This window comes from Astatotilapia calliptera, unplaced genomic scaffold (genome assembly GCF_900246225.1).
Source record: "Astatotilapia calliptera unplaced genomic scaffold, fAstCal1.2 U_scaffold_16, whole genome shotgun sequence".
NCBI lineage: Eukaryota > Metazoa > Chordata > Actinopteri > Cichliformes > Cichlidae > Astatotilapia > Astatotilapia calliptera.
The window spans coordinates 295-11,474 of record NW_020535685.1 but is presented as its reverse complement, the minus strand read 5'-3'; the positions used below and the strand labels follow the sequence as shown (position 1 = coordinate 11,474).

The 11,180-nt window shown below is 39.1% G+C and overlaps 1 protein-coding gene across 1 annotated transcript; it reads left to right on the top strand.

Annotated features, from left to right (window-relative positions):
* The first annotated feature begins 352 nt into the window (after positions 1 to 352).
* On the top strand, positions 353 to 10,330 carry LOC113017611 (myelin-oligodendrocyte glycoprotein-like). The gene is made up of 4 exons (XM_026160754.1): positions 353 to 596; positions 2,825 to 2,932; positions 9,537 to 9,550; positions 9,885 to 10,330. Exons 1-4 carry the CDS (start codon positions 353 to 355, stop codon positions 10,239 to 10,241), a joined length of 723 nt encoding a protein of 240 aa, XP_026016539.1. The 3' UTR covers positions 10,242 to 10,330.
* The last annotated feature ends 850 nt before the right edge of the window (positions 10,331 to 11,180 follow it).

Sequence of the window (11,180 nt, the reverse complement as noted above, 5' to 3'; positions counted from 1 at the left end):
CAGGACTGTAAAATAAAGACCAGGAAGAGGTGTATATTCCAACATTAACTGTAAACTTAGCAAAAATCATTTATAATTAAATACATTAAATGATTTTACTCTCCTGAAATGAATAACAGACCATGTCTTGCTTTGGTGGATTACATCCTACAGACTTCTTCAAGCCTTGTGAGGTCTTGCTCATGCTGGTCTCTCTGCTTCCTGCACAGCATGGAGTTCATTTGTGTTTCTGTTCCTGTCCTCAGTTTCCCAGCATGCCCTAGCTGTGGTGGTGGAGGTAAATGAGGGGGCAGAGTCTGTCCTACTGCCCTGTGAGTTCTCAGGTTTAATACCTGAGAATGACTCCACCGTGATGTGGACTCACGAAGATCTTTATAACAAATCTGTCCACCTACGACTAAAAGAAGGAGATGATCTTGGAGAGCAAAACCAGCGTTACAGCGGGCGCACATCGATGAGGCCTGATGCTCTGAACACTGGAAACTTCAGCCTCACTCTGAGAAAACCACAACTGACTGACAGCGGCAACTACACCTGCTCCATCGGTGATGGAATAGAAGAAAGGAGACTGAAAAATGTACAGCTGCAGGTCAAAGGTCAGACACAAACCCAAATACTTGCTGTACTTATAGGTCAAAAGTCAGCGCTATGGACAAAGGTCAGGGGTCAAACTGAAGGGAATAATTGGTCAAATGTAAGGCAAAAAAAAGCAAAGACAAAAATGACTGGGTAGGTGGAGAGATTGAGTTGGAAGGGCTTTTCTTTGGTGTTTATTCTTCGCTCACCTATTTTTACACCACTCTGAGAGCCTGATTCTGCTGGAGGGTCTTTACTTTTTAATATTAAGCGCCTTGAGATGATTGTTGTTCTTCTCTTGTGGTGAGTGAAGAGTGAATGATGGCAGAGATGAGTGGAAGTAAGGAAGAGAGCCAATATTTCACAAGTGCTGTAGGCAGAGGATAAAGATGAGATGTGGCCGGCTTTGATTTATATATGAACTCAGAAATGTCAGATGTATTAGGAACATGAAAGGTTCAAAATGGAGAAAAGGGTCTGAAGAGGAGATAGACACAACATTCGAACTGAGTTGCTGGTGAATGTTATTAATGAACGTGGTGAAGAACAGCATCAATGAGTTAAGGGTTTCAGATGAATAGAAGTGTGGTGGGTAGACCTCAGGGCGTTGAAGACGTTTGTTGAGAAGCGAAAACAGGATCCTGGTGTTACCTTCATAAGAACTGAGTTGAAGATTTGTTATTACCGTATTTTCACGACCATAAGGCGCACTGTGCTAAAAGGCGCAGTCTCAGTTATGTGTGCCATTACTGTATTTAACACACACACATAAGGCGCACTGGATCATAGGGCGCATACAAGTACCGTATGCGTATTTAAAAATAAAGCAGGAGCAAAACAAAGTTTGGTACTCACATTTTTATCATCAATCAAACCCATCGAAGTCCTCATCCTCTGTGTCTGAATTGAACAGCTGCGCTAAATCTCCATCAAACATTCCAGGTTCACTTTCTTCACTGTCAGAGTCACTTTCCGTGCCGTGCGGCTCCTCGGAAATGATGCCGGCTTTTGCGAAAGCTCGAACAACAGTGCCAGCAGACATGTTAGCCCAAGCATCTACAATCCATTGGCAAATTGTGGCGTAACTCGCCGGGCGCTGCCTTCCACTCTTGGTGAAACTGTGGTCTCCATCGGTCATCCATCGCTGGATGTGTTTGTCGCCGATGTGTTTGCTGCAGTAGGAGCGGAAGATGGCCAGCTTTTCCTTATAATCCGCTGGAAGTTGCTGCGCTACCGTAGTCCTGGTCCGGATGGAAAAATGGCACGGTTTCATAAAAAGTGAAAGTGAAACTGCTTTTAGCCGAATGGTGACCGTCGAAACGCTTCTCCCGCTCGTTCTTTGCTCGATGATCGCCTTATGTCCGCGGAAACTCAGCTGCGTTTTCTTGACCTGCCGGAGCTTGTTTTCTAGCTTCCTCCATTTGCGAACCATCGATTCATTAATCTTAAATTCTCTCGCCGCTGCTCGATTTCCATGTTCCTCCGCGTAGCTGATGGCCTTCAGTTTAAACTGTGCTTCGTAAGCGTGTCTCTTTGCCATTTTCAGGGTTGTTAAAACAACGGTGTCCTGCATAACGCACATACCTGTTCTTTTATACAGGTATGTGCGATAAAGTCAACGCACACACTTCACCCTTTAGCGTTCTCATGGTGTTCTCTACTACGTCCTCCTTACAACACAAAGGGCGCACTGCGCTATAGGGCGCGCCGCACTTTTTGAAGAAAATCTAAGACTTTTAAGTGCGCCTTATGGTTGTGAAAATACGGTATATAATTCTCAAACACGTAGCTTAAAGCAGATAACTGATAAGCTGGAGAGGAAATGGCATATCACAAAATTAGAAGATCATCATTTAGCCTGGAGAAATAGTTTGTTGCTTCATAAGAAAGAAAATTAGAACACCTTAGTATTGACACACACGTCTGTGAATATATTTCTAATGTATTTTTTACTTTTTCCATTGGTCAGCAGTTACATGAACCTGTTAAGGGTTTATTTGTTTTGTTTTAAGAAATGTGTTGGAATCAGCGTTTCTTATTGTAACCAGAGATTTTAATGATTTGAGATTTATTATGATCTCTCAATTGTTGGTAACCATAGCAATAGTTCATAGAGTACAGTTTAGCTGCCATTCAAAACAAAAAGAGTCAGAGAATATTTTTATATGATTAGAGGATAGAGTTAGAGATCAGGAATGCAGCTGTAGGTCAAAGGTCATGTTGCTATTTTCTTTATGTTTCTCTACAGAACAGTTTCCATCCTGGGCCACAGCTCTCCTGGTTCTCCTGGTTCTCCTTGTTCTTCTTGTGGTTTCTGGAGGTCTTCTTTTTTATTTCCGGCACTATTTCATGTCAGGTGAGTGTCTCCTACTACACTACCCATAATACCACTGGTTAGCAGGAGTCATCTGGTGGCTCCTTGACTGTTCAGAGCAGACACATGAGATCTTCATGGTTTCTGTGCTGATGTGTGTGAGACATGGCCGACTGTGGAGGCTCAGTCTGTCTGTTCTTCTGCTCTTCATCCAACATGTCTGCAGCACTTTACAGGACGCTGCAGACTAGTTACCAAAGAACGAGTCAGGAACACATCAGGAACAAACTGAGACACAATCTGACTGAGACTAGCCCCTTTTCCATTAGTTACTTGTCCATTAATCGGATCGACTGGTTTTACATTGCAATCCAGTACTACCCAGAGTGTGTGGTTGTCATCATAGTAATGCTGCAGATACAAATACAGCATCTTTCAATTGCTGCCTCATTCTTGACAGGACCATCACAGATAACTGGTGGATTCCTGACTGATTTCTGGCTGACCTAACTCTAATGACATCCTCCACTTGTTATGTGAACAATGTTACCATGAATGTTAACAGCATTTATGAAAACCAGTGGTAATCTCGTGTGCATCCACTAGGGAGAGCAGTGCTAATTAAAGTTCATTCATGAGCTCTATAAATATAACAACAGGGGTTATGCACACTGGACAAGCAGAAAGCAAAATGTGATGTTTGCATTCTACGGTTATTGATAAATAATGTTTCATGAACATGAAAGCATGGCATGGCAATTTTTTCCCCAATAAATTAACAGTAATGGGAGTAAAAATCACAGTCCTGCCTGCTTACTCAAGTTGTCTGCCATGTAATCTTAGTACAGTATAATACTATTGTGGTTTATTTTTATACTCTGTTTCAAAAACCCACTCCAAATCCAACAACTGGTACATGTACCCCAAATAAGAGCCCAACCTCCAGTATGTATGTATTTAGTTATGATCAGAATCAGAAATACTTTATTGATCCCGAAGGAAATTATGGGTTACAGCAGGCAGCATGCTGGTTGGCGCATGCGCACTCACAAAGGAACCGTCCAACCAAACATACTTACACAACATCACATCGGGGAGACAGGTCAGAGAGGTAGGCTGAAAAGAAAAACAGCGAAAATACACAACACGAGGTAAGAGGGGGAGAAATAAGCTCCACCCAGACTGAGCTCCTGATGGGAGAACAGTTTGAGAACAGAAAAAAACACCTCAGCACCAAAGCACATGACAAACAACAGGGTGAGTAGGGTGAGAGTAAGCCAGTGTAGACAGCATATCCAGTTCTCCAGCATGCGCTGGGCCCAGACCTGCCGTCTGACCTCGGCTTTGGAGATAAGCGTTCATCATATGCATCATATCATCATCATATGCAAAATTTATGGGGAAGAATCGTCTGAATCCTGAAGATGAATAAATAAATAAAAACTTTAATAGCACAATTTGCTAAAATGTATTAAATAAATGTCTTAACAGTAATTTTACTAATAATGCAAGGATTGCATTGTTTTAAAATGCAGTAAACTGACGACTGTGAACCCCTGTATTTTTGTTTAGCTTTCCTTACTTGCTCTGTACATCTCAAACTTAAGTGTAACTTAACAAATATATATACAAAATATACCAAGTAGAAATTTCTACTTGGTGAAATGACCTGACAGAACATGCTGACACACTTTTTTAACAAAAATATATAAAACATCTACTACATGAAAGACAAAAAAAAAAAAAAAAAAACCCCAGAATGACACAATTAAAAACAAGTTGTTTGTTGTTCCCATTTCCAAAGACCCAGGCCAGCCCCCATGAAACATAGCTCAAAAAAGCTGATAAGAGTTACACACCCACGCACATCTATCATGCTCAATCAGAATCAGCGTACTTTATTAATCCCTAAATTATGTGGGTTACAGTTGCCACAATCCAGTAACAGTAACAGACTATTAACTAGACTAAACAATATGTTACAGATTTACAGATTTAAGAAAAAGCACAATATATACAAATCACTCAATAATAGATATCAAGGACTGGCAGAGGTAAGTTAACACTGGTCTAACGCTTTAATTTAGCTTGAAAAACATTCTCCAAGGAACAACTTTGAAACACCTTCATAAAGACAGCAGAGCACTTAAAAGAAGAGAAACTAGATAAAAGTCTGGCCTCTGAAATAAACAATATAGAGAAATTATAAGATGCTGAAGACTTTTAAAATTTGTAAAAATTTAAATAAATCTAAAGAATAATTTCAAATATTAAATTGAATCTAACAAAAAAATGAAGGCCATGCTCATAATTCAAACCGGGGTCTTAGCAAGTAACAACCCAGAAAACAATTCAGAAATGTCTGAATTGTCAAACTGCCTGTAAAGTTTTATCCAGTTATTTTACATTTTCAAAACTTAACTTTTGTTAACATCACCTCATACACTCAACTTTTGTTATGTTTTATTTGGTGACAAGGTTTACATTGAATGTTCAAAAAATATGAAATTCAATTCATTTTTATGTAGTCCCAAATCAAAACAGTGGCATTAATGTTTTTTTGTATTATAAGGCAAAGAGCCAACAGTGATACTGAGAAAATCTTCTATAGCGAACCATCCAAGTCAAAGTATTTTTCAAGAATGTGCCATTTCTCTGTGACTACAACTGAGTAAATGTTTATTTTAAAAGTAGGTACGTCATAAGGGATAAAGTCAGCCTCTGGCTGACCTCAGAATGCTTTATTGTACTTAAAACCGTACAATAATTTGGAGGAAACCCCAACAATCAGATGATCTTTTTAACAGCAAAAATGTGTCAGAAAGGTCATATCCTGGTTAAAAAGACGACTCCAAGGTTCTTCACAGTGTTACTGGAGGCCGAGGTAATGCATTCAACGTCACTATCTATTGAGACACCATGTTTTGTTGTGTTTTTTAGATTTTTAGGGCACATTAACCTTCATTTTATATAAATTTGGGAAAAGGAAATTAAAGTTAATTTTGGCCTATGTCATTAAGGCGTGGCTACAGTTTAATTGTCATCTTTCATTATACATGAAAAAAAATCTTTGTATCGTCTGAAATGAAAAAGTATGCCGTGTTTTCTTTTTTTAAGACTTTTATTTAACTTTTTTTCCCCCAACAAATACAAGACTGGTTCACATCCAAAACAGTAACACTGCACAGCACTAGAATATTTCACATTCTCCAGAGTCCACAGAGAACTTGTGATTATTTATGTCCAGAATTGTTGTCCATTAGAATCCAGTTTACAGGTTACTCCCAGTGCTTCCAGTGGTTTCTTCCATTTGTCCACAATAATTCGGGAGCTCCCATCAATATAGTGTCCCAGCCTGATCAGAGTCATGACATCAATGATGAGCGACTTCCATAGAGAAATGGAGGGAGGCTCAGCCCCCACCCATCTCAACATGATGCTTTTCCTGGCCAACATTAACAGTGACTGAATTACATGCTCATGTTGTACCAGTGAGACAGGAATATATCCCAAATGAACACATTAATGGGTTTTCTGTCGCCTGATGACCAATGGCTGTGCTAATATTGGCGCAGACCTTTTTCCAAAATGACTGAATAATAGCACATTCCCACAAGCAATCTAGTGCCCACTCTGGCCTTACACTTGAGACAATTTGGAGATGTTCCCATATTATACTTACTATAAATATACAGAGAAATATACACATTGTGCAGGATTTTGTACTGCAGTTCTTTAAATCGGTTACAAACAGAGATTTTGGATGGAAGGAGCAAAATTTTGTCCCATGCCTGTATATCTATTTCACATTTAAGCAACGTCCCCCAAGATTTTCTCAACCATGTTAATTTGTCCACAATTAGGGCATAAATCTCTGAATAAAACTTTGATACAAAATGTTTATGCTCCCTTTTATCCAGAAAGAATTTCTCCAACCGAAAAGAGGCTGTTGAGATTTGTAATCATTTAGCATTTTTTAACACATAATCTCTCAATTGCAAATGCTTATAAAACTCAGTCTTTGACATAGAATACTGGGACTTCAGGGATTCAAATGATTTAAACACACCATGTTTAAAGAGGTCATAAAACCTCTTTACACCTACTTTATGCCATCCCACAAAGCTCGACCCTATGCTTTGCGGCAGAAGGTCTGGATTATTTATAAGCGTTGACAAAATATTAAACCGAAGGCTGCTGTTAAAAGGTTTTCTAAATTTTCCCCATGTCCACATAGCATTATATATCAGTGGGTTGTGCTTTATTCCATGAGGTAAGTCATTTAGATGTTTCCCTAGAAAGTTAACAGGTGAGGATGGTTTACATAATACTTCCTCAATATTTAGCCTTGGCAGATCATAACATTCACGTATCCAGGAAGAAAGAATCCTCGCTTGTATTGAGAGAACATAATTTTCTATATTTGGCTCTCCTCACCCGCCCAGATCTTTCGGTAACTGTAAAATGGTAAATGGCCTGTATTTGTATAGCGCTTTACTTAGTCCCCATGGACTCCAAAGCACTTTACACTACATTCAGTCATCCACCCATTCACACACACATTCACACACTGGTGATGGCAAGCTAATTGTGTGTCCAATTTAATTTTGGGTTTTCTTCCTGCCCAAATGAAATCCACCATAGCCTTATTAATTACTTTAATATCTTCTGATTTCAAAATGGCAAACAACATGCCTGTGGGATATAATATTTTCAGTAAGATTACCATCTTAATGAGATTTATTCTTCCCAAAAATAACATCGGAAGTGACTTCCATCTTCTCAGCATCTCTCAAAGATCTTGAACCATTCCATTAATATTTTCTCCATATAAGTGACTAACGTTTGGTGTAACTTTAACTTCCAAATATACAAAACCTGGTGGTGCCCAGTGAAAAGGTTTAACTTATAAAGGTTCAATGTCCCCTCCACTACACAGTCATTATAACAGATTTATCAACATCTACCTTGTATCCAGATATAAGACCAAAGTCCTTGATACACCTAGTAAGAACAGGTAGAGAGTTAGCAGGGTCAGTCAGTGTCAGAAGAATATCGTCTGCATAGAGCAGAGTTTTATGTTGTCTATCCCCAATTTTAACTCCATGAACACTTGGATTTTGTCTAATGGCCAAAGGCTCAATGGCCAAAGCAAATAATAGTGGTGACAATGGGCTACCTTGTGCTGTACCTCTGCTCGATGTAATTGGGGAGGATAACAAGCCTTTAGTTAACACAGATGCTGTTGGTGATTTGTATATAATTTTGATCCACCCCAGAAACTTTTTCCCAAATCTTCCTCCCCTTAATAAAGCCTGTCTGGTCAGCATGCACAATAGAGCACATTACCTTTTCTAGCCTAAGAGCCAGTATCTTTGAAAGTATCTTATTATCAACACCAAGAAGGCTAATAGGCCTGTAAGACGAGCATGACTCCGGATTCTTATCTTTTCTAGCTATCAATGTTATATTAGCCTGGTACATAGATTCTGGGAGTTTCGATTCTTCGAATGCTTTATCAAAAACCCTTAATAATAAACTATTTAACTTCATTTTCATTACATTAAAAAATTCTACTGGGAAGCCATCTGCCCCAGGACATTTCCCTGACTGGAGTGCAGATATAGCTTTATCCACCTCCATCAATGTGTGGGTGACTCCAGCAGCCACATGGACACTCCAGCAGGCTAACCTGATCTTCAGAGAGCTGAGGGAATACTAAGTCGTTTAGGAAAAAGCCTGAGTTAAGCCTTGTTAGGTCCATCTCAGACTGGTATAAATTTGTATAGAGTTCTCTGAAGCACTCATTAATCTGACGGTTTGCTACTTGCCTTTCACCATTCACATCCACAATAGCTGTGATAAAAGAACTTGATTCCTTGCAAGACGAGCCAGAAAGCGTTTAGGCTTATTAGCTGATGCAAAAAGCCGTCGTCTGGCACAAACATCTCTTTCAGTCTTTCACATTATCAAATTACGCAAAGATGTCCTGGTAATATTAAGCTCACTTAATGTTTCAGCTGATTTTGTTACATAATATTGTTTCTCCAGCTTTTTTAAAATATTATTCTCGATCTCTAACTGCCTTGTTAATCGTTGTTTTCTTTCATGACTTGTGTATGAAATAATCATCCCTCTAATGTAAGCCTTATACTGTAACTATCCCATAAAGTTCTCGGGTCTATCTCCTCTTTATCATTTATTTCTAAAAATAATGTTGTTTGCTCTGTTATGAAATGTATAAATATCTCATCCAAAAGAGACAGTGTGCTCATCTTCCAAGACATGGAGGCTCAATATGTCTCATGGGTTGAATGGTTAGGACCTCAGGAGCCTGGTCAGAGAGACCTATATGACCAATATTTACCTGCTGAACTAACTGACTGATACACTTGGACATAAAAATATAATCTATACGAGATGCTGACAAGTGAGGGTTAGAGTAGAAAGTGTACTCCTTAGGTAGTGGATTATAGTGTCGCCAGACGTCCACAAGGTCGAGCTCATTTACAATTTGCCAAAGGGCTTTGGAATTTTTTGTCAAAGTAGATTGTGGGGGAAGTTTATCCATTTTGGGGCATAAAACACAGTTAAAGTCACTCGCTAATATTATATTAGCACAGTCCATGTCCACTAACCCTCTCAGATTATAAGGTGGAGGTGCAGTGTTTTCAAATAATGTTTCCTCAGGAAAGTATCTATACAGTAAAAAGTCCCAGCATAGAACCCTGTGTAACTGTGTGATTTAGTTGCAGAAGACTGTTCATTTACGTTAAAAAATTAGAGCCTATCAAACACACATGATTAAACCCACAGCAGTGGAATTACCATAATACCCAAAGTGTGTTCTAGTTAGAAAATACTGTGATAGTTTTTTTCAAATGCCGTATTGAGGTTGAGGACAGAAATAATTTCTGTGTCAGAAGATGATGATTAGTAACGTTCACTACAGCTCATGTTCTGCTTTGTTGCCCTCTCAGATTATAAGGTGGAGGTGGATTCAGGGGTGGAGTCTGTCCAGCTGCCCTGCAAAACCACAGTTAACCTGCCTAAAGATGCTAAAGTGGAGTGGAAGAACAAAAACAACAGGAAGGTCCACGTGTATCAGAACGGCTCTGACCAGCTTGAAGAACAGCATAATTTTTACAGAGGGCGAACAAAGATGAAGAGAAACTTACTGGAACCTGGAGACCTCAGTCTGATCCTGAAACCCCCCACAGACACAGACACCTACACCTGCACCGTCTACAACAACAGGGGGGAGATTCTGATGAAAAAAGAAGTGCTGCTCATTGTCAGAGGTCAGTGCTGTAGATACAGGTCAAAAGTCAGAGATCAGACTTATGGATAAGACAACGACCAAATCCACCTGAAAAGTCTGCAAAAAGAATTTTCACCTTTTCACAGTGGGGACTTTGAGTAAGCCCTAGTAAATAATTTTAGAGTATATGTACTTTACATATTCTAATTTTAAAATTATTATTTTGCTAGCTAGCAAACTCCGCGGATAAATTTTTGAAATGCACTGAGTGTGATGCAATACAGCGCTATTATAGCAGTTAGTTATGGCATAACAGCAATGTTAGCCAGGTACTTAACTAGCCAACTTAAGGCATTCTGATTACAGGCTCAAAGTGAAGTTGTCACCAAGTAGAATATGGTCTAGAACTGGTTTATAACTAACTGGTACCAAATGGAGAGAGCATATAACCCCAGTTTTAGCTTCTTTACACTGGCTTCCTGTCTCCTACAGGATCCAATTTAAACTTCTACTTTTTGTTTTTAAGTCACTCAATACGCCCGAGCCCCTCCTTACCTGTCTGAGCTCCTCTCTGCCTATGCTCCAGGAAAAACCACGAGGTCTAGCTCAAAACTAATGTTGTCCATCCCACGGACTAACCTCAAATCCCGTGGTGATAGATCCATCTCTGTGGCAGGTCCCAGACTTTGGAATAGTCTCCCCTTAAATATTAGATCTGCACAAATACTTGAGCAATTTAAATCTTTACTAAAGACACATTTCTATGCCCTGGCTTTTAACACACTATGACCCAAGCATTTTGATCTTATTTGAATCAGTTTAGTTATTGTTTTAATTCTTTTACTGTCCTATTATTGTTTTTTATTGTTATTATTGTATTACATTGTTGCTTGTTAATACCATTTTTATATTGTTAAGCACTTTGTGCAGCATCGGCTGTTTGAAATGTGCTATATAAATAAATTTGACCTTGACCTTGACCTTTATATTTTTGTGTATTGCTGCGGCTTTTTCAACTATTAACTTGGA

What these genes read in the sequence shown, in the direction of transcription:
- LOC113017611 (XM_026160754.1), top strand. Translation starts at nt 353, where the DNA reads ATGTGGACTCACGAAGATCTTTATAACAAATCTGTCCACCTACGACTA. An exon ending in TGTACAGCTGCAGGTCAAAG is followed by an intron (nt 597 to 2,824) that starts GTCAGACACAAA and finishes GTTTCTCTACAG; the next exon opens with AACAGTTTCCATCCTGGGCC.